Source organism: Zootermopsis nevadensis, unplaced genomic scaffold (genome assembly GCF_977971745.1).
Source record: "Zootermopsis nevadensis isolate Lab colony 2312 unplaced genomic scaffold, Znev_1.0 Znev_ptg000017l, whole genome shotgun sequence".
In the NCBI taxonomy this organism is placed as follows: Eukaryota; Metazoa; Arthropoda; class Insecta; order Blattodea; family Termopsidae; genus Zootermopsis; species Zootermopsis nevadensis.
Window position 1 is genome coordinate 7,205,172 of NW_028259149.1, and position 26,646 is coordinate 7,231,817.

The window sequence follows — 26,646 nt, forward strand, 5'->3', positions numbered from 1 at the left end:
CCTTAACGACTTTAAATTCAGAACCAATAACAGGGCGAACACGCCAATAGTATTATGATATGCGTGTATTTTCTAATTAAAAAATTGACAGTGGAACCACGGTTCCGGAGAATTGACGTAAATACGTCTCTCTATTTGATTTATATTTACGTCTCTGTAATGTAATGTAATGTAATGTAACGTAATGTAAATTAATGAAATGTGATGTAAAGTAGTGAAATGTAATGTGATGTTATTTTCAATGTCATCCATCTTGTTACGAAAGCGGATTGTTGACGGCAGTAATATAACACAACAATGCCGAGTAAACAGATGACGTTTCCTAGGTAACATAACAATGCACGCAAGCTAACCATTGTTGTCGATTTGTTGATACGGATCTTACACATTTTCGTTATACATTTTCCTGTCACTTTTTCGTTACACTCTTTTGCCGAATGACCCTTCCGTATAGTCGTATTTACGTCAAAAAAAATAGCTCGTGGTCATCTAGAAGTATCAGTAGCAAAACTCTGCCGTTCATGTGCGTCTTAGAAAACATGTTTGGCCCAACAATGCAAAAACATCTCGGCGACCTTGTTTGGTTTGTTTTTACTTTCACCTGTTCTTTGATCACTCGTGATGATTTCATCAGAATTATTTTCTTTTTCACAAAAATTAAAACAGACAGAAACGACGACAAACAATCAAATAGTAAACAACTAAATAAAGCATGGTTACTGAAGAATAAACGTATAGGATTAGATCTTTGCATCAGAAAAAAAGTTATCTTTCTCGCTTTCTAAAGAAACAGTTGACATCACTGTTGCGCAAGTTCCTACAGGGTCATACGTAAACCAATCAGTTTTATGTAAATTCTGTGCAATTCGTTTGAAAATATCTTTCTGTTCTCCAAAATTAGATATTTCATACTGAAGTATTGCAGAGTATATATACTTAGTTTAATAATGCGAAATATAACATTCTTACTTTGCAGTCACATGAATGATAAGCATTACATGTTTATTGTTTGAAATATTTAATTTATATTCACAGAGTGCAGCCTGTGTGTAGCGAAACAATATCAATAGACATGGATGCAGGTGTTAAGAGGCTTCCAATTGCTGCAGTAGGAGAAAATATGACCAATGTTTTGTTGGTTGGTATGATCATCGCTAAACAAAACCCTCGCAAAGTAACTTGCAAGTCAGGTATACAATTCATTTTTAATTTTTTAAGATGAGTGCTGGTACAGGCTGATGAGCTTAATCGATGAAGAGAAGAAAATTAAAACTCATGTAGTAGTGATTGATGGGGATAATCATGTTCAGACCAGTAATAAAAATATGCCAAGAAAACTTACCTCTCAATTTTATCATCAAGAAATATTTGAAGTCATGCATTTCCACAAACTCACACTGTATTATATTTCACTCTGGATTGTATTTGCTAGATAATTATTTTGGTCTCTTGCAACAGAATACATAAGTGAGTATGAGACACACATATATATATGATGATACAACCTTTTGATTTCTTAAGGCCCTTCATCTGGTTCTGAGAGATCAGTTTGGAATTTTACATTGCGTGACTCCCCACATGATTTAATTAATGCAACATTCTGGGGCTCTCCGGATTATATACAGAGTCTTGCTGACAAGTTCCATGTTGGTCATGTCGGTAAGTACAGAAACAATCAGTTCTTCTACAGATGTTTTGTTTGAAGAAAATACTTTGCAATTCATTTAACCAAATTTTCACACTGTCAGTAACCCAGTCTAGTAATGATAAAGAGGAAGATGGTTGTTCAAAGTATGCAATTTGGCATTTTTTATTCTTAAGTAACAATATTATTTCCTAAGAATGGTTCACTGTGCTTCAAAACAGAAAGAATATGTTTTGTTTGAAATATGTAAATTTTTGCATATCTTGGGAATTTGTTGTTTGCCCAACATCTTAAAGAAAACATAAACAAAAGTGAAACACTGCAATCACCTGTGTAACTACTATTACAATCTGTGTAAACCATATCACAAAAATAATGTTGCTTAAAGTGCAATCTGACAAATATTTTAATGTCTGCCCAGCATTCCTGATCCTACCATAATAGATACAAATCTCACTTCCACACTAGACATAAGCCAAGTTGGTAAATTTTTAATTAATTTCTACATTTAAAGCAATGATGAAAGTAATAATGATTTGGTTCGCTTTTTAGTGGAAATTTCCAAGCCAAAGATTTCTCTTCGTTGCTGTGATGAGCAAGAAGACAGATTTTCTCCATCTGTTACAAGGTCAGTAAAATTATAATATTTTTTCAGTGGCATGTCAAAAACGTTCAAGTTGCTCTCATTTTATAGATGATTACTATAAGAAACAGCTGACAGGTTTCAATACTCTTTGTATTAAGTTCAGCTGAAATTAGACAAGTCATTCCTGATAAGGTTTTATCCACAAAGATGTTCACTACATTTTAATCTAGGTAACAAAAGACAACATTTGAAAAATGATAAAATATTTCATTTGTAGCATGGAAGATAATAATTTGAAAAATAAACCAAAGTTTTTTTGTCTAGCCCATTCCAACTGACTCTGTCAGAAAAACAGACATCCTTAGTTCCACATGAGGCAGAATACTGTGATGAATTCCTTTACCTCCTTCATCTTCCTACCAAGCCACCTGGAGACTACTTCACACTAGCTGATGTATACCGTAATGGAACCAGCATACGTGGTGAATTTGTCAACCTGCTTGTTGCTGTTCGTGATGTGGGTATAAGTGTTATTTGGAGTAATGTGAATTTAAATGCAGATGAATTGTAATTATGGTGCCATTTAATCAGTTTGAGGAGTGTAAAAATGTGTATCACTTTGTATCATAATCATTTGATATACATCTTCTTCTTCTTCCTGGAGTCATTTCCAACACTTGTGGGTCAATTTTGCATAGGAGTCTCCAAATGTCTCTACCTGCCCATTCTTGCATTTCATCTATTGTCGTTCCATTCCAATTTTTGTAATGTAGCAGTTCTACTATATATTCCATAATAATGCCCCATCTGAAGTTTGTATAGAAATTCTACGTTTTGTAGATTGGACCCATGAGACATATCAAAACTAAGGATGGCCGTGACATGGACTGTCGAGATGTTATGGTGTTTGACCAGACTAATACAGGATTACGTGTTTCACTATGGAACACAGAGACTGTACACCGTGCTGAAAACTGGAGGCCTCGTGAAACTGGTACAATTTTGTTCTTTCCAGATTATATGAAGTTGTTACAAATGTAGTGTTTTTCACAGGCAAAGATTAATGTAGTCCTCAAAATATTAAGCTGAAGATAAGAATATGGAGCTGAATTCCAAGTGATGGCACCATGTAAAACTAAGCAGTATTGCACGTTTCAAAGACTTTCAATCACCATCTTCAGGGCAAAGTGACTACCTAATGACAACTGCCAATACAGGTTCATAGTTAATGGGAACGGCCCCATTTCAAGTGATGGCCAATGGAAAGTAAGACAAAAAAACTGAGTTTCAGACAACAAATCTTGTTCCAGGAAGGAAAGGGAGGGGATTCCTTTTCTGATGGCCCTAAAAAGCAATGAAACACCAAAGAGAGATGGGGTAGTGATATCAAGTAGTGAAGTAAAACCTGTAGTTTGAGTAACGTTAAGTCACCCTCTCTTATTTCTTCAGAATATTCCAAGTTGTACTGATCTCATAGCCACTTTCCCTACTGAACTTCAGATGGAAATTAATTTCATTTGGCATAGTTAAATGATCAAAGGCATACCCAATATTTCAAGCAGAAAATATACACAAAGTATTACAACACTGCTTGGATTGCAGCACTATCAGAAACCAGTCGTTTGACTCAAGTAACCATGACATGCCAAGCAGTACACCCCATGTGCCTACAAATTTATTTTATATTTTCTCACTTTTGTACATTACAACAATGATGAAATCTTTCCAGTTCTGTTCCTTGCTGATATGCGCCTGGAGTGGAATGCATTTCGTCGTGGGATGGTGGCATCAGATGGATCCCGTTCTATTGTGACTGAAGATCCTGAAACTCCTGAGGCTGCAGCTCTGAGGATGTATGCTCGTACTGTTCCACTCAGAGCCAGTGCTATTTTAGACCAACTTGCAAATTCAATTCCTGACCGTAAGTTCACTGAAACAAAACAAAAAAGGGGAGGGAAGAACTGAGACCTTGGTATGATCACATTTTGAACATATTATGCATTTGATTTCTGTTTTTGCTACAGCAAGTTCAATCACCAATGTGATGACTGTGCAGCAAGTTCTGGACCGAGCAACAGCAGGCAGTCCAGACAACTCAGGTGGTGATGACTCACAGTTCACTGCACTCCTCTACTGCCTTCTTACAAAATATGATCTGGATGGATGCTCCCAGCTCATCATCACAAAATGGTAATAATTTTTCTTTTTGTTAAGGTGTGTATACCTGAACAATTTTTAGCAGTCTATGAAAACTAGCATTTGTTATGTTTACTTTCAGCTCTCAGTGCCAGATGCCAGTACAGGATATGTGCATTAACTTGGAGTGTCCTATTGGCTGTGGAGCAGAATTACCAAGATATGATGTAGCTTTTGATCTTCGTATCAAATTGTCAGATCATACTGGTTCTCTGGAAAATGTTCGTCTTTCTGGAGGAGCAGCAGAACGTATTATTGGATGCACAGTAAGGAAAACTCACTGTATAGAAACCATGGTATCACTGTTATTGAATTTACAGTTAACATCACTAATGTAATTCATAAATTAAGAGTGGACTGAATTTTGGTTAATGTTTACTACCATATAGTTCTGAATATATTTTCTTCCTGTATCTAAAATATAAAGATTAAAATATAAATAACAGGGTGCTTTTAAGTTCTTAAGTGACACATGAAAGTTTGTGTACTGAAGAAACAAAAACACTGACTTATTCTTATCTATAATTAAATTCAGGCTCTAAAACTGAAAGGATATAACATTACAGTGTATGTGGTTGCCTAGAAACAAAACTTCAGTGCGCATTGATCACATTATACATTATTATTATAATGGTCTACTAGCAACATCCAGGTAGACAGAACACAAAGGAAAGGGAAGATATGGAAGGATGTTATATTATACATTTATAATTTGAATAAATAAAAAAATGTCATTTGTACACTACAGTTTATCACAGTTAACATTTTAACCAGTAAACTACTGCTGAGCTTTTCAACGAACTGATCCACTACACTGCACAACTCAGTATAACATATCTGCCTTTTACGTTAGAAGTTCAGAGACTATTTCAGATCTGAGTTTCTCATGGCATGAAGATGTCAATCATACTCTTCTGGGCTGTGATGCCACATGGATTTGTAGGCAATTTCCAATGTTCATCCAAAACATTAAAGGCTGTTATTCAAATATATACTATAATTTCACTCTTGTCTTAACAAGAATCTGTTTCTTTTCAGGTTAATGAGTTCATGTCCATGCCTCTTGACATGAAGACACATCTTAAATGGAAACTCTGTCTTGAGCGCTGTGCTGCTAGGATCTTGGTATTACGTTCATCAGATCGTCCTCGCCCTCTTATATCCTTGCTTTCCTGCACTGTGGCAGACCCTTCAGAAGCAGCTGCTTGCATTCCAGTTTATTGACCTCAATATTTTCCAGTTGTGATTTATTGTTTAATATTATGACAGTTATACTTCAGTATTACATTTTTAAGAAAAACCCATAATTCAAGTTTAAAATTTCTATTTAATACAATATTTCCATTTAACACATTAATAAATTTGGTGCACATGAAGATGTATATATCACACACATTCAGATGTCATCTGATTATATCACATCTTTAGAACAGTTGGGTTTATTTTTTTATGTGAACTGTTATGATTCTACTGTTCTTATGTTATGACGAAGTTCTTTAAAGACAGAACTGAGTATGTACATTGAACTATTTGTGTGTTATATGCAATTATGATCATTATATGACATTATTATTTCAAAATAAACAATAAAATCTTCATACAGAAAAGAATTTGAATTCCTCTCAAATTTATATAATTACAAATAGTATTAAAATATAAGTGATATATTTAATATATGACGCACCTACAATATCTTATATAATTACATTAAACATATACATTATATAAGAATATACATTTCAAGTTGTAGAGAAAATTATAAATTCTTATGCAAAATGTGTTTCAAACAATTATCCCATTTGATATACTGCACTTCCAGTGCTGTTAACTGAGGTGAGTTTATATGCAGTTAAACTTGTTCAAAGGACAAACTGGGAAACTTTGAGGAAAACAAAAACATGACACATTTTAAATTATAAATCTTACCTGCAACTCTGTAACATTTCTGCTGTCTTGTCTGTCTCTGGTGTAACAATAAAAACATAGCTGTGTGTGGTATATCAGTCTATTTTATACTTGAATCACACATATCATGAATGATATTGTTTCACCACCACTACTCTCCCTAGAACATTAATGGCACTGCCAAATTTCAATGCAAACTGAATATCTACACAAGGAGACCTGGTTATTTATCATTCATTTTGAGAACACAAAATTACTACATTTTCCTCCTGCTAATACTGGAGCAACAAAAGCACATAAAGCATAGAAAAACAGCAGACTTAATTTCTCTTTAATGCTATAACTTTCTTATTAACAATTTTCAATCCCTCATGTTCAAGCAACCAATTCTTCACACTGTTCTTTCTACCTCTGGAATACTGCCCCACTGAACCGTCACTACGAATGACCCGGTGACAAGGGACCAAAATCTGCAGTGGATTTGCTGCCATTGCACTGCCAACTGCCTGTGAAGCTCCTGAAAAGGACATATTAAGTCATTTGAACTTAATTTAATCAACATCCACTGATTCTGAGAGGTGCTATTTCATGAGGACATATAGATGGACATACTGAACATAATAAGCTTAAAGAGAGACCATTTTATCCTAATTTAAATTGAAATTCATTATCAGTCTCATTTTCCTAATAATTTTCTTCGTCCATAAGCAGACAGATCCTATTTGTTAAATAAAAATTAGCTTCACCAGCTACAGCTTTGAATAATTATACCATCAGATGCTCTCGATTTTCTACCACATTTTAGCTAAGAGAGCTTAATAAACAAAATAACAAACCTGGACTGTTCACCATCTTGGCCAGTTCTCCATATGACACTATCTGCCCAGGTCCAATATTCTTTGCTAAAGCAACCCAAACTCTCTCTTGAAACGAACCTGCAGTAAACAACAAATAATCAGAATTAGATGAAGTCAGATTTTCTTGATCAAGGTCACTCATACCAAATTTCATAAAGTCATTCAGGAGATGAATGGAAGAACAGGTGGAAGGGCAAAACATGTCAATTTAGAGTACATAAAATGCCTAAATCATAAAAAGTCCTAAAAAGAAAAGTTTGAATCAATGTAAATGTCACTAATACTAAAAAAATTAACATACCCATTTCTGTAGCAACACATATGTCAGGCATGTGTACACAAGTAATGCTTCCTACATCACTGAAGTAGACATTTAACCAATTAATGCAAGCTTCAACATGCTTCTGCACTTCATTATTCTCAGATTTCTTTTCAGTCAGAAATACACCTTGTCTAAAACAGACAATTACATTATATAAATAGGATTGAATAGCTTCATACAATGTCAAGATACACTTGAAAGATAAATACTTAAAACTGTCTTTTCATAACCAAAATAGAATGGTGTATTCAACAAAAAACTTGAAAAGTAATGATTGTTCTTCACTAAAAGTTAGTTACATTTTGTTATTCATTAGTCCCCCAGCTATACATACAAATCATTCCAGTTATCCATCCACACACAAAAGCTGTGTGAAGACTAATTTGGTGTGTATACTTTACTACTGATACACACGTAAATTAGGATTTGAGATTTATACTCAATTATCACTGCAATTCCTACAAGTTGCAAATACTTCTTTAATTCTCTGGGTGGGTGTATAATTAACCACATATACAACTATGACAAAGCACAGTACATCAATATGAAAACACTTACTTAACCATTCATTAACGTTACGTGTGCTATAATTAATGACCGATACAGTGAATGTATTGACACAACTCAATGGGAATTCACATTAATTAGCTTATGCTTACCCTGTCTGTGGATTGAAATTTATGTCACATATGTAATCACATTGAGACAAGCTATGTAATCCTTGTGAACATATTTTCATAAACATTTCCCCAATTGGAGACATAAAACGAAAAACTTCCACAGACTTCAAGCACACCATTTTTAACCCACGTTATTATAAAACAATAACCTTACACAATTTGCCCGCCAGAACGTAGCCGAAAATAGAGAACACCAATCCGAGCATTGTATCAATTCCGCAGCGTCTAAAATAATTTAAAACTGGTTCTTAAAGTGGTTGATAATAATTGGTTCTTTCTTCTGTCCACAAAATTGTCCATAACGACATAGCTGTCCTAAACAAGTAAATTAGTTGGAAATTACAAAATATCATATCAGAATCGTAAATCGTTTTGTTCACACCTGGAAATATTCATGCAATTTGACATTGAGCAGCGAAACTGTTTCAGAGATCATAGCAGTGGACTTTAGGTTTCTTCCGGCCACAGACAACATACAGCGGCAAGTATATAAAAATGGCTGTTTTCTGATTTGTTACACCGCGCAGCCTGGCGACTTTTCAAATATGCTTGCTGCTTCCATCAGCACGATTATCAAGGCAGCAAGAACCTCTAAAATGTCGGTTAACTTCTACCAAACTTCACCACTTTTCTTCAATGTGCAACTTCCACTTGCCATCTACAGTCTGTCCTCTGTAAGGCCTACCAAAATCCCCTAAAAATATTCACCATAAATACGGCAAAATGAAAAATCCACATCTCATATGGTTCATGTGCAGGCAGAATAAATCATTAGAGTTGATGATGAAGGCAGTTTCCAAAACACTTGATTACATGCCATTCTCATATGTTGACTTTTTAGGTTAATCTGCATTGAATGTCGAAGATGTCAAAACACTGGATAATCTTCAACATTCTACGTCTCTCATCCCTGAAAACCATACTTGTACAAATCCAGTTATCATCATTGTCATCATACAACAAAGACCATCTTTTGCAGAAAACCATAAAAACTTTCCTATATTCATTGATGCAGAAATGAGTTTTCTGGATGACAACTGGCAGCATTTGGTTACTTTTCAAAACATCTAACCCAAAATTGAAATGTCATATGGATCCTGTTTTAATATTGTACACCACAGTAGTTAAAAGTGATAAATACAACTTATTTGTTATTCGGAGTCTGCAATAGTTATTCTGAAACTCAGAAATTTTCACAAAGTTTTGTTGTGCATCAGAAAATCATCTTAAAGTACATCCATTTTCATACACTATTTAAATATATGATCTTGTGAACACATTAGGGAATTTCTCAACCATCTGCCAGCTATGCAAGAACATTATCCACAGAGTTAGTGTGTTCCTCTGGTTACAACCCACAGACAGGTGGAGAATAAATACATGGCAATATAATAAAAGAACACTAGTTTGAATTAATACAGTCCGAGTTACTGAAACGCCCAAATTACACAGCATAATTATATGTAAATATTTTAAAATCCAGCAACATGTTAACATAGGTGGTATAAGATGGGGTCCATTTTAATCAAGTTATACTGCAGTAGCAAACTGTCCCCATAGTGGATGGAATTCATCATTAAAGTAAAATGTATCCTCCAGCATGACTATAAGACACATTTGTTGATTAAAGAGCTAAAACCACAAAGTACCTCAGTCCTGATGTTACCAGATTACATACCATACTAAAAACAGTGAAGATAAGTTTATGAGGTAAGAATAGGTATATTTATTTAACAACACTTCCAGTAGAGCAGACTATGTAGCATCAGATCATTTAAGAAGCAATGAAGGGATTCAGGAAGGGGACAAGAACCCTGAGTCAGAAAAGGTCTCCAGGTAGAGATTTGGGCCTGGGACCTTTGAAATACAAGGTGATAGCCACTTGGCACTAAACTCAGTACAATGGTTGCAGGGTACATGTTTGTTAGTGTAGTAGAGTTTTGAAAAAATAAAACAGGAAAAGAAAAAAGTTACATTTTATTTTGGAGAATTATTTACATTGTATTGTTCAAGTCATTGCATCAAGGAAGCTCTAACATAGGAAAAAACTGGGCATCCTGATAGACTGTTCTGGGGCACCAGAATATGACATTAAAGTTAGGGGACAATCATATATTTTTATGGGTTGCCAGGCATCCTTAACCTACATCCAAACCATAATAAAACTTGTTCATACTTCCCTTTCAGAAAGTGCAGTCAATTATAAACAGTTATTCTACCTGCACATCAGCAATATCAGTTTATAAATTCAAATGCCCCAGAGGCTTCACCAATAACTTATAAGCACTTACCTTATTAAAATATATAATAAAATACAGGTCAATACACAAAACTATATTTGGGTGTTAAAATTTAAATGTTAAAATTTTAAATTTTAAATTAGCGCTATTCATCACTAAAAGGATGTTACATTTGCGCGCTTATAGTGATGAATAGCGCTAATTTAAAATTTTAAATTTTAACATTTAAATTTTAACACCCAAATATAGTTTTGTGTATTGACCTGTATTTTATTATATATTTTAATCCAAAACACAAACATGACGCATGAAAACCTTAAACTTACCTTATTGTTCATTGTAAGTTCAGATAAAGAAACAGAAGGTATTAAGTAATAAATAAAGTACAGCCAGAAAAAAAAACATGAGTGACCTCACAAAAGGTAGTATATAAACCAGCTATCTTACAAAAACAGTGTTTGAAATAACAAACATACATAAATATATACTCCATCTGACTTCGCATTGTGTACACACTGCATGTATTTTAAAATGGCAGTTTTACGAAGACAAATTATTAATTACAAATTATAGTCACCATTTGTGGCCAAGCTACCAATACATTATCAAGAATTTTCTTATAAAATTTACCCATAGTGCTTTTTAATGTTTATGGCCCACTCCTGGAAAGAAGTCTGGGAATAAACATGAGTTTGATATTGCTATGTAGCCTTATTCAGAAACACAGAAAATGAGTAAGAAAAGAAAGCAGTTGCCAATAACAGCATTACTGAGTAAACCCTGCCTTGCATCAAACAAGTCACCTGTATGCACACTCTGTGAGGGGGATTCTTTTTAGTACTTTTAACAATATGCTCATAGCCATGAACTCTGTTCAACTGCTGTTATGTTTTAATTTAAAGTACTGCATTATGTGTAAGTATACAGTTCATTAGCACAGCCAATGATCTTATTCATTTTCACTACTGGTGATTTTTCCATGTGAATATGGAGATATGCCTATACTGGTAATTGAAATCGCCAGCAGAAACATACCTAGCTTTTACTGTGTAATGCAATGCAGTCTTTGTACAATATTACTGTAGTCTCTTCACGTATTTTCCTGCCATGCATTCTGTTCTCTGGAGCGTCTATGTAATAACAGTAATTTCTTCAGCCTCAATGTGTTGTATTACAAAAGCAATAGTGAAAGCTTTCATGGCAGCTACAATTGTACTGTTTGGCTGGGAAATTAGACACCTAAACTGTATTTAGAAAAACTGACATACAAAATAGTACTTAATTTTTGTTTATAAACACGAAGTTAACATATGAAAAACTAGTCAAAATTTTACTTAAGAAGGAGAAATTACTGACTGACCATGCTCCTAAATATACATCATCTCAGCCATGTGGGACATTTTTTTAGGGATATGAACAAAGACATCAAAGTAGCTGGCTAATTCATCAATTGTAACATCATCACAAGAACCAGAAACAGTCATCCTGGCTTGCTGTGAGCATGACTGACCACCTGAGTTGTTACCATTGTTGTGTGTAAGCCCAGTTGCTGCCAGCTTCTTCATCACACAGCCAACACACGTGTTCTCCCCTGAAGACATTTTCTTCCCTACTTTTGGCTCTCCCATACACATCTGTTTGGATCTACAATTTGCACGCATGTGATGAAAGCTAGGGGTACTGTAACTCTGGCTTCTGTCTGTGGAAGAAACTTTTGTTGACAATGAAAGGAGAGACCTAAAATCTTGGTGTGAAATAATGCTGTGACCAAACAACTCTTGCGATTTAGAACTGCTTACAGAATTATGCAATGGAACAGTGACACTTTCTTGCACAGCCTTATCAGTAGCCAATTTTGATATAGGGATCGTTCTAACATCAATTTTGTTGAGTGGCAACATATTCTGCAGTGACCTATTTACAAGTTTCAAAACAGGTTCCTTCAAAATTTTATTACTCTTATCTGTCTTTCTCACAGCACAAACAACACCCAGCTTGCTCTTTCGTACAAGGTTCCTCTTGAAGGTAACTGTAGGATGAACATGAAGTACCCGTTTGCAATTGGACCAGTCATCACACAGACTATCATGGTGTGCTGCAGATGAAACGGCCAAGAACTGAACATTACAATGGCATGATGTACTAGTACATTCCTCTCCAGAAAAACTGAGTTTTCCAAACGTTTCATCAATAGGATTTGACACCTTTTTACAGGTACGACCACCTTCCCGACTGAATGGGTTTACATGCTTAAAGTTGTACGTTTCCCTGCAAAAACCAAACAATTCATATATTACCCATTGCCTTACAACTGTTTTGACACGTGACCTTCATTTTATTGTATTTACTCTCACACAATTTTTTACATGAAGACCACAGAGAGAAGTCCCATGGATCAATTGTCTCCTCACGTGCCTTAAGCCATCATGCTTCTCCTTCCAGCATACTCCCTTGTCCCATGATCGTCTAGTCATTCTATCTACATGAATGCTGGAAATTATAATATTCATTAACAAGAAGCTGTTGGTCTGACTTAATATGTTGGAGGCAGAATTAAAAATGAAGAAATAGAGAGAGAAGCCTTGACCTCTGTTTCACCCGCCATATAAAACAGAAATATGCACACACACTCAGAATGTTCAGCATTTTATAATAATATTAAAGTTACATCCTTAGTACAGCAACTGTGATCTAATACCTAACTTCCTACATAAGACAGCATCTATAATGCATGTAGATTGGATAAAAAACCTCAGGTTTTTTATCCAATCTGCATGCATAATAGAACTTTCTGGAATAAAAACACTCAAAATCCCCCCCCCCCCCAAATTTGTCAAGGATTTGATTTGATTTTTGCACAGGCACAACATACAGCACGTTTACTATTGGCATTACCTGTGTGAATCAATCTCTAATTTCTCGAGACTAGCTGGAAGGTAATTATCTTCTGCCATCTTGAGTTATATATTGTCTGAAAAAGAATCACCATACATTAATTATAGAAACGTTGGTATCTGTGATGATATACATCCTTACTGACCAATGATTTAATGACAACTTTGAATTTTGACAAGATAGCTGAAACACAAAACCAATTAATACTCTTACAATAAAATGCATACACCTTTCACATATAATTCAGTTAAGTAGCGGTGTCACAATCAAGTAATTGTTCCAATTTGCATAGTATTTAAATTCTTATAATTCAAATCTTCCATTTTCAAAAATCAGAAATTTTACTTCAATAAACACTTGTTGTTGTAATTTTCCACAATATAAATGTTATTAATCCTCTTTTCAGATACTAAATTTCTAATGACAGGACCTGGTGTGTTAATGAAATTGGTCCTTGTGGATCTACGCAGTTCAGTAGAACTGCGGTCAGTGTTTACTTTTATTTCGTCTTACCCAATTAGATACTTGCAGTTTCAAAATCATACACATTTTTGGTTAACTCATTTATCACGTAAGCGTGTAATCATTAATACTCAACGAATAAATATTAATAACGCGGGAAAATGAAACCATTTTGTTTGTTTCAAAACAAACTTTTCCTATAATTACCTGGACTCAAAATATGTAAACACGTGTATGTAATTATTTATGTACACGCTACTCATACTCCACACGAGACAGATCATTAATCTCTATAAACACAAACGATGACTAAGCGTACCCAACATAGCCATTTTTCTTTCTGTTTGTGATACGAACTTATGCTCTTTATGGGATACCGTGGTGTTGAAATAATCTGTGCTTGCGGTTCCGAGTCACCACAGAAAATATTAAAACGTAGTCTTCCGTGATAGAAATTTACAACGAACATAAATCACGGATTAGAAATAAAAAGATTCTCTATGTGTTCAGATATGAATATGGAAGAGCATAAATAAGTAAACAAATAATACAAATAAATAAGTGTGATGTTACGTCAGGTGTAATGGCGGCAATTAATTGTGTCATTGTTCTAGCTCCGAACGGTAGAAGACAGAATGTGAAAGTTACACCAAATACCACTATTTTGCAGGTATGAAAACTGCAATTCGACTGTGTGTATAGTGTCAGCTATAAGATATTTTAATGATTTGTACAATTCAACATTTGTCGTGTCTTCCTTAACCTTTCTCTGATGCAGGTTTTGGAAGAAGTATGCAGGAAACAGGGTTTCAAACCAGAAGAGTATGATATTAAGTGAGTATTGATCATTAAATCGGCAAGACCAATACATTCCTCTGGGTGTGTAATTTTCCGTAGACTGAATTTTAAAAATACCCGTATTTAATTTAAAATTTATAGACATCACAACCATGTCCTCGACACAACGTCAGTTATACGGTTTTCTGGGCTACCTAATAATGCACAGCTTGAGATGGCAGCAGCACAGAAAGCACGACAGGAAACGACTGTTATTCTAGGTCTACAGTTGGAAACTGGTGATCGGCTCATGGGTGATTTTCACCCAACAGGTAAAGGATCTTATTTTTCATCACTATAAAAGTCATCGAATGGATCAGTAGTTTTGTAGATCGAATATGCATAGATGAACAGATATTTCCTCACTATGTTTACCTGTCTGCATAACCATTTCTTTTATGAGTATATGGTAGGAACATACTAAGAAGGAATATACAGAAATTTTTAACATGCTGAAGTGTATTTTATTGTGGGGAAATTTCTTTCAAATTATTGCTGTCTAAGCACATGTGCAAGTTGGTAAATACATCTAGGTATACAGAAATGAAGAACCTGAATATACTGGCTATTATTTTCTGTTTATATTTGTTATGGCTTTATGACAGTTGCTTCCAGGTGTTCAGTTTTGTTAGCCAAACAGTTAATTCTCTATTAATATTTCACTTTAAGTTTTGGGAAATTTATATTCTAAAACATTTTACCTCATTTCAGTCTTTTTTGATGTGCGGAACTCTTGGGAACTGGCAGTAATACTGATATTTGAATAAGAAGTAGCTTTTTTTCAGGAAATGGAAGATTTAAAAATGTGATAAAATGGATCCATCATTATAGCATGTTGAAATTTCATCTGAGAATAAGTCTGACAAGGAAATGGTCTGGTTGGTCATATTGAAACCTCACCTGAAATTTTGCTTATCTACAGAGCCCATCTAGTAATGATTGTCCACAAAATTTCAGCTGCTGATACGCTGCACAAGGGTGCAAAAATATTGCTCAAAATTGGAATGTATATTTAAAATTCACGCCACTGGCAATAAACAATTTAATCAAAAATAAAATGAAGTGGAGGACTGTATCACAAATTTCTTAATAACTAGGGCAGGACGCTCCTTTCGGAGCTCCTCGGAGAAGCTGGTCAAGTTTTTAAAAAGCAACCAACCCCTTCGGGGGGGGGGGGGGGGGTTGCATTTTAAAATCTTGTGTAAGAAACTAAATTAAACCCCCCGAATGGAGGGTTAAAACACTTGACCAACCCCCTCCTTCGGGGGGGTTGGTTGCGTTTTAAAATCTTAAGACACTAAACTCGGCATTGTTGTGGAACACAACAATGCCGACTTAGTTTATAGTTGGCATTGTTGATGACGTCATTCTTTGACGACAAATTGGTTGACGACAACGGGGAATCACAAATTTTTATAGTAGAAGAGAAGAAGATAGATTGTTGTGTTGTACTCGGCATTGTTGTGGAACACAACAATGCCGAGTATAAACAAACATAAGTTGACATTGTTGATGACGTCATTTTGTGGACGACAACGAGGAATCGCAAATTTTTATAGTAGATTATTATATAAGATAAGCACTTGGGTTATTCTGAAAGGTTTTTAACAGCACAAAAGTATCTCATCTACCACGCACTACTTCCACAAGCTATTCATAGCTGTTCTTTCTGATTGTTGACATCAATATATATAATACTAATATAACAATGCCTACAAAAAATATTATGTAACAATTATTGTTATTGTAAACAAACAGAAGTCAATGGAATAAAAAATTGAATTTGTGTTAGAAAGAAGACAAGCATAATTCTCTTCCAAGAGTTCACAAATGTAAATGAAAACCTGCAAATGTTATACGCAATAATAACAATAACTAGGATGATCTTACCTCACTCTTTCATCAAAAGGAAGAGACCTTGATGTCCACCGGCAAAATAAAATGGAGACAGTGAAGGACAGTGTCAAGAATTTCTTAGTAATTCACAGAAGATAAGTACTTTGGTTATTGCGAAAGACTTTTAAAAGCACAAAAGTATCTCGTCTACAACACACTTCTCATACAAGTGATTCACAGCCCAGCTCTTTCCACACTGACGAAAGCGGATTGTTAATGTGACAATGCCAAAGGAAACTATGACGTAACAATTAGTAAATGACTGGAGTGCAATACAGTTTATTCAGTCTATTATACTGCATGCATAAGAAATGAGCCTTAAGGCATGCTCAGTCAATATTGTTGCAGGTGTGGTTTAGAAATTCCAATACTTCTTATTACATTGTTGTACACACAGGTGTTCATATAAAAGCTGACCATTGTTTTTCTATATTTACACATTCTTTTTAGTTAAAAATAATACAAAGATAATTACTCAAAGATATAATTTGGTTACATTCCATCCTAACTGTAAAAAGCATAAATTAATATTAAATATTTTCTCTATAAGAAGGAAATAAATTTAAAAGCAATGAAAAGAGGCATGAAGAAAATTTTACAATTTCATTTGCCCTTATTTGGAAATAATGTCCGGTTTTAGTATACTTGCCCGGACGCTGTTGAATCCATCCCTGGGTGAGAGAAAAATGTTTCCTTCATTCGATTTCCGGCAAAGATGTTTTTTGTTGTTCGGATGCTAAGGCAAATTTAGTTTGCCCCTGGGAAAGGATCTGATAACCAAGGTCACAAACCCGAAAACTAACCTGAGTTCCAGAAGATGAATTTGTAAGAAATTGTCGTATTTCCCCTTAGTAAATACTGCAAAATCTACTGGTCATACGTAAACTCGAAATTGAGGGTTCACATGTTTTTTTACTCATTCGCTTGTGGCTCAGAAAGAAGAAACCTGGCATAATTATTCTTAAGACAAATGAGAGAACACTGGAAGGTCAGAACTCTGGGAAAAATGTCCTGAAGTGGCACGAATTTTAACTGAACATTCAAACTTTGAGCAATTTTTTCGCACCCTTGCACAGCATATCAGCAGCAGAAATTTTGCGTACAATCATTACTAGATGGGCTCTGTTGACGAGCAAAATTTCAGGTGAGGTTTCGGCATTACCAACTGGACCGTTCCCATGGGAGATGGAGTTTAGAAGATGTATGTGCTAGAAGGCTTGATATTTGTTTTATCTAAAATTTCCACTATATTGGGGATCAGTGACCCTTCCTCAAAAATGGTGTATGTTACTTCATATCAGAAGTTATTGTTATGTACTTTCAGATTCATTATGGGATGTGATAAATAAGTTATGTTCAGAAGAAGCTGATCCTAACTCAAACCCAGTCATTATATATATGCGCAAAGAAATATTTGGTATGAAAGCTCTTGAAGAGACAACTCTTCGTAGTCTTGGGCTCACAGGAGGTAGAGCCATGCTTAGGTAATGACTTATATCCTTTTTCAAAGATATGTTTTAGTTTTGAGATTGTTGGTAACCTGTCAGGTAAAGAAGGTAAGTTGATCCTGTGCTTATGTAAACATACAATGAAAGCATATGGGAGAGTGCAGGTAAAGCTCGATGTTTCAGCACCTTTACTTCTGGTGAAAGAACCCCTGTTCTCATTGGAGAGGAGATAGTAGGCCTTGTAGCCAGTCTGTATGTGGCAGTGGAAAGAAAAATTCTTGCCTCTGAGAATAGAACTACTGACTGAGCTATCATTGTTCATGGTAACCAGTATTAATTTGTAAATAAATGCCTCAGAGTTACCATGTAACTTCTGTATAGGTATATGACATTTAATGTCCAATGAAACTATTCCCACTTTCATCAGTTTCACATGTCACAAATTATTTAGTCACCCAAATATGGGGATGTTCCACACTTGTCAAAGTTATGTATTCTAATCTAATTTGTTACAGGTTTCTTCATCGTACACCAGAAGAATTACATCATCAGGCAAATGTCTCTGGACCTCTGCCTCAACGATCTGTAGCAAATTTTCCACCACAAAATGCATCTGAATCAAACACATCTCCAGAACAGTCTCCCATTATTAAAACTTCTCTATTAGACCCAGGGTGCAGTTCAGCAGCAGGAACTATAGATAGTTCAAGTAGTGGTCTAACAGAATCACCTACAGTTGCATCTATGTCTGTAATACAATCAACAGCTGAAAATGTAAATCAAAACATTTCTATGGAAATATCAGCGGGAAGCATCTCTTCATATTCTATGCAGATGGTGTTGGAAAATCAGAAAGAAGGAATAGAAAGTAATGATTTATCAATGGAAACTTCAGCAGTTAGTTCTGACGCAACTCTGTCATTATCAGATCACAAGGAGCCTAATGAAGTAATACTGGTAAGCTGTTAAAAGAATTGAACTGTGTGGGAAATTGCAAAGAGAAGAACTTTGCTATCATAGACTCTGATGGGAAGACTAAGAATAGACTACAGAATTTTGCGACGACACTTAGAAAGTCACCACTGTGCATGGGAGAGGATATTAAATTGGCTGTTAAAGGAATGCATTTTGGTGATGTGTTTTAATTGACATGGCTCAGGATAGGATCCAGCAACATATTTAGCTGCCTTCAAGTTTTAAAACCACTAAATTCGTTATACAAATTGGAAAGTTAGGAATGAGGGCATTACCCGTCTTATCAAGGAAAATTGGGTATATTGTCAGAAAACATGAATATTTCATGCATATGTAGGATTTGAGGTTTTCACAGCGGTGAGTTTGAAGATGGCTGTCTTCTGAGTTGTAGTGCTGTGTAGTCTGGTAGATGTTTACTACACAGAGCAACAATCCAGAAGACAGCCATCTTCATGTCATGCATACTTCATGAGTGACATAAACTACTCATGAAGAGAGAATTTCTGACTAGGTTCTTATAGAATATGTGTGTGTGTGATTCCCCTTTGTAACTTTCAAATCAAAAGAATTAACTGTTTGTGATTTTCTTTATAGTTAGGAGAAAGAAATGCCATTGCTTTCAGTCTTGAAGTGGCCCAAACTGTACCTTATGAAGATTTGCCCGATGATTTCTTTGAACTGACAGTGGAAGATGCACGGTCCCTTCTCAGTGACTTGAAGAGGAGGAGGTGAGAGTTCAGGAACATAATAGTAAAGAAGAACATTCATGAAATATAATTGGCCATTGGAAGTATGAAGTTATGAAAAGTTGTGCTCCAATTTGGCAAGACTTTTGAAGAATGTTTCTTAAAATCAAAATGTTAAGACTTCCCATTAACAGTTCATCCATTTCAAATTTTCTGACATGTATGAAAAAGGTATGGTTGAAAATAGCACAGATTCTGCAAAGCATTAATCCTTAAAGTTCTGATCTGGCTAGACTTGAACTCAGACAGCTTGAGAAATCTGTTAAAACTGTGTCACTATATACATCATTTCAGGAATATTATCCCATCTGAATCATCCTTGTAAAATACAGTTAAAAGGTGAGGGGGAATTTCATGAGAACTTTGTGATGATATAAAGAACATCAAATATATTGGTTTTTAACATATTAAGGTTACTTAACACATCATCCTTTTCCTCCTGTAAGTTTTTAATTCGTCTTTGTTATAATGTCCTACTTCTTAACCATACAATTAATCACATACAGTATTGTGAATATGATATATTTTAATGGTATATACATTACTTTATTAACAGAGAAGAAATGGAAGAGACATCACTTGTTACAAGTGCACAGAGAAGTCTAGAAGAGTCTAAGCGAGTGCTGTCTCTGTTGAATCAGTACCGTCGAGCTGTAATCCGAATCCATTTTCCTGACCGTACAGTTCTCCAGGGGATATTTTTGCCTCTTGAAACTATTTCAACTGTCATGGATTTTGTTAGAAGCCATCTGGAAGACCCGAAGACTGAATTCCATCTTTGTGAGTACTTTTTAAAATAATTTAATGAGCTCTGCATTTCTTTAAAAATACATTTCATGTTGAAATTCTAAATTTGGCCTTTTAGATTTATTGTTGTTAAACTAGCTTTTCCTGAACATATGTTACACTGTCTTGGATGTGAAAGAACAGAGCTTGTAAATGACCATCTGTTTGTTGGAAATAGTCTCAAAGAATATGGGCTCATGGATTTGATCTGAATTATTTATGGGATAAGTAACACCCTGTGCAACTTGTATCAATGTAGAATGGTTTGATCTAACATTACTGACTGTATTAGGCTTATGTATGCAATGCAGTATGTCCAAATACAAGAAACAGATCCTTGTCTTGTCCAAATTCAGCAGAATGCACCAAACTGAAGCATTAACTGATTACTTAATTATGAGTCTATGAACTGAGATGATTTTCTCCATAATAGATTCTGTAAAACTAATCTCTTCTAGTAGTTGTGTATTCTTTCTAAATCTTGTAGATACCACTCCTCCCAAAAATATTCTAACGCCTGAAATGAGACTTTTTGATGCTGGGTGTGTACCAAGTGCTATGGTACATTTTGGAACCAAGGATACTCTGACTTCTGGTTCTAAAACATACTTGCAAGGAGCAATACTCACTCAGCTTACTTCACCCAGTGCTGCGACACTTGCAGCTTACCGATCCAGGTGAGATTTAATTTAAAATGTTGACATATCATCCCTCATTTCTTAGTGTAGTGAAATTCTGCTTAGTAAAATTAGATCTTCTTGTCTGGAACTAAAGAAAATTAATCTAAAGTGGCAGAAAATCATTTAAGTGGATGAATATTAAATAATGATTCCACTATACCATGAATTCTGATCACTTGGTGTGGGCAGTATTTGAGTTTGTGTAATGGAATTATTTTTGATTGTTTTCTTTTTGGTTAGGGGAATTGAGCCAGGAGTGCATGCAGTTAGCTCTCCTGCTCTATCACAGTCCAAATGTTGTGGAAGAATTTGACACCTGGAAGAAAATTCATGAGAAGTTAGGCCAAAAACTGAATGAGCAATGAATATAGACAGTAGACCAAGTATATTTTGCAACTTCCACAGAGATAAGTGGGAGCTCCCAATAATAAGGTTCCAAAATGGTATAAACCTATCAAATAATTTAGAGAAAACAAGTATTTTACCATTACTCTTTCATTATAAAATATGATCATGGGAAATTAATCTGTATATTATATGAAACTATGGTGCTGTGAAGATCATTACTGCACACATGAGACAGAATTAAGTGAATGGAATTTCAAATATTTTCTTTTATTATAAAAGCAAGTATTTGCACTTCTTTGGTAAAAAAATAAAACTTTGTAATTCACTCTGTTGTAATACTGAGAGCATCATGCCAGAAAGGCATATCAACAAAATGACTGATTTACAGGAGACTAAATTCTTATTCTCATTTGGTTTGACAAATGTACCTTATTACTCTTAATACACCCAGATGTTAACTGTCTGTATCTCTCTGTAGAGCAGCATCAGCATTATACCCTTCTGGCATGACATACAACTCACTACTGTACAGTGTTATATAAACTACAGTAGAGTGCTGATTATCTGGGACCGAATTATCCATGTATTGGATTATCTGTGGTCTTAGACTGTCTGTAATATGTAATTATATTTTTCTTAACTGCTCACAACACTGTATTTCCCCAGCTGTTGATACATTACTTTATGGAAAATCAAGATGACATTATGTTGACCTTCTTAAAAACTGTGGGTATGTAAGTATAATAAAAATTAGACCAACACAAAAATTATAACTTCCTGATAAAATTACATTAAGAAGGAATTTTTAGTCTTTTTTGTGTTTCACAATGTGAATACATGTGTTTCTGTGCACAGATATGTATAAGATCTTATTTTACTTATATAGATGATAATTCTAATAAAATATAATTTGCATTAACTGTGTTCTATTATTTGGACTCCTGCTTCCCACAATTACTATGGACAATCAGTGGTCTACTTTATCTTCATTTATGCTAATATGTTGATGCGCCCTTCTGACTTCGTGCCCTCGATATAAATTTTTTTGAATTGTAGCTTATATTTACACATATGCTAGAACTACTCTCAGTTCAAAACGGGATATTTGATGAAAAATGTGAAAAAACTTTGAGAACTGAGACAAGAATTTTCTCTACTAGACAAATTTTTTCACTGTAATCAGACTGGGTAACAAGCCAGTTTTTCACACTGCATGAAGTGTATTACTTATCCCTTTTATCATATTATCTTTCAATGAAAAATTTCCATAAACCATTGTGGCAATGTATTTTAAAAAATCACTTCTATGGCCAAGTCCATTTTAAACAATTTGTTAAACCTGAAAATTATCAGTACAAATCTCTGGTCCTTCCTTACAACTTGCTGAATCTAAAAATTTGCCACAGAAGTTTGTTAATAAGAACAAGTAATATTGTTACTGTGTGGTGTAATAATTTATACTGGTGTTGTAATAGTGGACTGTACACTTATGGATTCATCTTTGGCAATAAAATCTTCAAAAAACTGGATTTCAACATGTGGTAGAAAACTATACTTTCTTTTATGCTTGTGTGTACCAGGATTTCAAGATATAGTGGAATCCCTTACTTACAATTTCTGGAGAATTTTGAAATATATCTGATATGTATCATAATTTTAGATATACAGCACAGGGTATTTGAAAGTAGGATGGATAGTCATAACAAGTCTGTAGCCACTTTCCACACAGATTTTAGTTCATGTAACTGTGGGTGCCTGAAAGAGGAAGTTTATCAGAATATATCAAACACAGCTGAAGAAATTAAGAAAACAATCATTCAATCAATAACCATAAGTCTGGTTGCTGAACTACAAAATCTATGAACAAAAACTGTTCTGTCACTGGAGGAAATGTAGCATTTTATTGTACTACTGACATCAGTTGTGTAAAATGACAGCATTACATGTATAGTCTAAACACACTGTATTTTGCTTGTTTTTACATACTGTAAAATCAGCTATAGGCATAGCTGCTATCTTCTAGTGTTCTGCCCTTTTGCTAGCTATGTAACTCCATGGTCACCTTTACATGATCATCGAGAGTAATCTAAGTACTAGCCAATCACGTTCTTGTAGTGCAAAATGTGTGTGAAGATTTTTATGGCAGGGGAAGGAAATGATCAGATTGTATGTCCCAAAAGTCAATGTGCTGTGCCACTGCTTCATACATTCCCTCTGCTCCTTGTAGCCAGCTGAGGCAGTAAAAATTAATGTGATCAAATCTGTCTCTGGCTTTCTCCTTTATTTTCAACACTGTTCCAAAAATGTGCAATTAATATTAATAAAGGGATTATTTAACACCAAATTTGAGGAGGGGGTCGTAGGGTTGCTTTATTCTCATGATAGGATCATCTGAACATAGTAATGAACCTTCCAAGTGCCATAAAAATGGGAGATTTCTTGACTGGCTGAGCAACTGTTAGCTTCTCAGCAGAGACTCTGCTCTATGGAGTTAAAGGGATATTTAAAAAATCCAGAAATTGACAACATTCCTTTGTTTTTTGTCACTTGGAACATTCACACAGGTTCTATAAAGCCACACACCATTCTCACAAAAATTGTAATTTTATAATAAATGATACTGAAATTAAATTAAACATCTTTCAAATAATGGCAGTGCAATTGAAATAGTTGTGCATATAAGTTCATTACAGGCTCTCAAGCTGTCAAAGGAGGAAATCCAGGTTAAACTATTACATGATATGAGGTATAGAGTAGAGCAATATAAAATGGAACACAGCACACATTTGGTGCTGAAGCTCATCCATCTCTTGTAAGAATGATAATTTACTGCATAAATCATTACCTGGCTTCTCCCTTTCAAAATTTGCATTGTGATAATACTATGACTATTGAACATACCCATACACTTTCATTTCAGAGACAAGATACAGTAAATATTACCATAAGCAGCATGGCACGACTTAACAAATATTAATGTAAAGGAACACTTACTTGAAAGATGACAAATAATAATGTACTCTTGATTACCAGCACCAGAATTAATACTTTGATTAATTCTGTCTACCATCCAATTTGATATACTGGAAAAGAAACTAATTAATATGATAAAATTAATTTAGCTTATGAGATAAATTAATTCTAAGCTAAAGTTAAATTGTCCATTAATATTTGATTAGAAATAGCACACAGTATAAACTCAATATTTATAATTAAAACATTTTCTTCAGATTAAATCTGTTCCCATTCTTCCACTTTTCTGATGTAAAAGCAACCCAAACTTCAAGAATACATAACTAATCATCAGCTTCAGTAACAGAAATGCAGTCAACAAACTGTTTTCCTGGCACACAATTATTATATTATCATATTATTCTTATCAGAAGTAGGTAAATAAAGATTTTATTAAAATAAATATACAAAATTTGTTTTGCATTGGAACAGGCCAGATGGTTCAATCTGTGAAAGCTGGAGGAAAATAATTTTAGCTAAATATACAGGTTTCTGATAATGGTTTGTTACAATAAACATCTATTATTCTGGGCATTATCCATAATCTTGGTCTGTTTCAAACACGTTTTGTAAACTGGATGTTTCTGTCTTCAAGTATAAAAATGGGAGAGAGGTAAGGTTATTACTCAGATGGGCCCTTTTATTAAGACCAACTCGATACCTGAAGACAAAAGCAGATCCAGATTCTGGAACACATTTGGACACAACCAGGAAAATGGACAATGTCCAGAATAAGTCATGTTTATAAAAATATTTTGTAAAAAACATAAAAACTTTGTCACATACCTGAACCTACTATTTCATGAGTAACACTAAAAGGTGTATTTCTGCATTTCTGATTGTCATGATGATTAAACTCAGTCTCATTATTTTTCCACTTTGAAGATGGTACACCAGTCTGTTTCAAGGAATGAATTCCATGTACAGAATCAATAGTGAGTACATGTTTTAGTTTGTTCTGATATTAAAAATGAAATCTCAGTGTGTCTGCGTTATCTGGATTTCAGACCAATCAGAGCTCAGCCCTTGCAAGTTCATGCAAACTACCGTCTTGTTAATATTATATAAGGCTGCAAAATTTTGCATTGTTACATGAATCAGATTAATTAATAGACATAAAGAGACCAACAACCAACTGCCAACTGGCTGGTCATGATGGCTGGTTCACTAAGATGTACAAATAGTGCTGTGTGCTTAAGATCCAATAGGAACAGAAGATAGTGAAGATAGGAAGAGGGATGATTCCAAAGTACCTATTCAAACTGCTACAGAAATATGCTCCAGTAATTGGATGCAAGAAGGCAAGAAAATTATGCTGCCACCACAGATTAACAAGAATTGGTTGTAACTACTTACAAAAACAGATGACACAAAGTATGTGTGAAGTTTGCCACTTCCAAAACAGAAATGACATTTCAGCTTTGTTCAGTTTTATAGAACAAGAATAGAATTTTAATTTTGGCACAACAGGAACAAAAATCTTAAAATAAAATGACAATTCCTATTAAGGACAGGAACCTTATTTAACCAAATATAATATTTTGATGGAAAACAGGCTTAAAATACTAGTATAAAAATGTAGAAGACAGAGGGGAAAGAAGTTGGATGACAGAGTAACTGTTTTAGTTACTGGGATTCTTTAGGTGAGAAGCTTGATTTCAAAACTAGTTATCTAACCACCAGAAATTTGCTGTCATTTCTTTAGCCAACTAGAAATATATGGCAGCTCTTTTCCCCTTAAACTATTACCCTTATCTTAATGACATATAATGAAAAAAGAAAGAAAGATAGATTCTTATATACTACATTTTATATATGCATTATTCAAGAAACTTTAGCTGTAATCTAATAATTAGCTGAAACCGGAAGTGTTGGCAGTTATTGCATAGCTAGCCTACATTTTATGAATTCCCAGGTTTTGGAGTCTGTGGTTCTGACTCTAACCTTATACCCATTGGACCAAGCATGTTGCTAGCAGGCCCAGGTCCACCCATTTGTGACTGGTATGATTCCAAAATATTCTTCAGAGCATTCATATCAATATCCACAGGGTCAAAGGCTTCTATATCTTCAAAGGTATCACCTTCTGTGGATATACTGCTGTTCACAGGTCTCTGGAATTAAGCAACA

At 34.6% G+C, this 26,646-nt stretch overlaps 5 protein-coding genes across 13 annotated transcripts in view; 2 read left to right on the forward strand and 3 right to left on the reverse strand.

Annotated features, from left to right (window-relative positions):
* The first annotated feature begins 474 nt into the window (after positions 1–474).
* hdm (meiosis specific with OB domains hold'em) lies at positions 475–5,651 on the forward strand. 6 transcript variants are annotated; one of them, XM_022071051.2, is made up of 10 exons: positions 475–583; positions 1,036–1,190; positions 1,522–1,659; positions 2,198–2,273; positions 2,556–2,748; positions 3,072–3,225; positions 3,961–4,152; positions 4,256–4,421; positions 4,510–4,693; positions 5,466–5,651. In XM_022071051.2, the coding sequence occupies exons 2-10, from the start codon at positions 1,073–1,075 to the stop codon at positions 5,649–5,651; spliced, it is 1,407 nt and encodes a 468-aa protein (XP_021926743.1). In that variant the 5' UTR covers positions 475–583; positions 1,036–1,072. The 6 variants fall into 6 exon arrangements, with proteins under 6 accessions (XP_021926743.1, XP_021926744.1, XP_021926742.1 ...); XM_022071052.2 differs by lacking the exon at positions 475–583 and adding an exon at positions 637–693; XM_022071050.2 differs by lacking the exon at positions 475–583 and adding an exon at positions 774–850.
* Positions 5,652–5,734: 83 nt separating this feature from the next.
* On the reverse strand, positions 5,735–8,875 carry agt (O-6-alkylguanine-DNA alkyltransferase). The gene is made up of 4 exons (XM_022071058.2): positions 8,171–8,875; positions 7,491–7,642; positions 7,169–7,267; positions 5,735–6,849 (listed from the first exon to the last, which is right to left on the reverse strand). The coding sequence occupies exons 1-4, from the start codon at positions 8,308–8,310 to the stop codon at positions 6,653–6,655; spliced, it is 588 nt and encodes a 195-aa protein (XP_021926750.1). The 5' UTR covers positions 8,311–8,875; the 3' UTR covers positions 5,735–6,652.
* A 1,276-nt stretch (positions 8,876–10,151) lies between these two features.
* LOC110833252 (uncharacterized) lies at positions 10,152–16,732 on the reverse strand. Of its 3 annotated transcripts, XR_015535470.1 has the most exons (4): positions 13,996–14,151; positions 13,327–13,402; positions 10,758–12,699; positions 10,152–10,482 (listed from the first exon to the last, which is right to left on the reverse strand). XR_015535470.1 is itself a non-coding variant. In XM_022071055.2 (3 exons), the coding sequence occupies exons 2-3, from the start codon at positions 13,383–13,385 to the stop codon at positions 11,799–11,801; spliced, it is 960 nt and encodes a 319-aa protein (XP_021926747.1). In that variant the 5' UTR covers positions 13,386–13,402; positions 16,516–16,732; the 3' UTR covers positions 10,152–11,798. The 3 variants fall into 3 exon arrangements, 2 of the variants coding, with proteins under 2 accessions (XP_021926747.1, XP_021926746.1); XM_022071055.2 differs by lacking the exon at positions 13,996–14,151 and adding an exon at positions 16,516–16,732 and having other exon boundaries at positions 10,152–12,699; XM_022071054.2 differs by having other exon boundaries at positions 10,152–12,699.
* LOC110833249 (tether containing UBX domain for GLUT4) lies at positions 14,238–22,423 on the forward strand. Of its 2 annotated transcripts, XM_022071047.1 has the most exons (9): positions 14,238–14,458; positions 14,567–14,622; positions 14,728–14,897; positions 17,846–18,005; positions 18,485–18,926; positions 19,539–19,672; positions 20,247–20,470; positions 20,964–21,153; positions 21,397–22,423. In XM_022071047.1, exons 1-9 carry the CDS (start codon positions 14,372–14,374, stop codon positions 21,467–21,469), a joined length of 1,536 nt encoding a protein of 511 aa, XP_021926739.1. In that variant the 5' UTR covers positions 14,238–14,371; the 3' UTR covers positions 21,470–22,423. The 2 variants fall into 2 exon arrangements, with proteins under 2 accessions (XP_021926739.1, XP_087206385.1); XM_087350259.1 differs by lacking the exon at positions 14,728–14,897 and having other exon boundaries at positions 14,386–14,458.
* A 1,343-nt stretch (positions 22,424–23,766) lies between these two features.
* ecd (ecdysoneless cell cycle regulator) overlaps positions 23,767–26,646 on the reverse strand; it is a 31,628-nt gene continuing 28,748 nt past the window's right edge. The window contains exon 14 of the mRNA XM_022071046.2: positions 23,767–26,630. Within this exon, the coding sequence (XP_021926738.1) occupies positions 26,418–26,630 (213 nt within the window). The 3' untranslated portion in view covers positions 23,767–26,417. The remainder of the gene's footprint in view (positions 26,631–26,646) is intronic.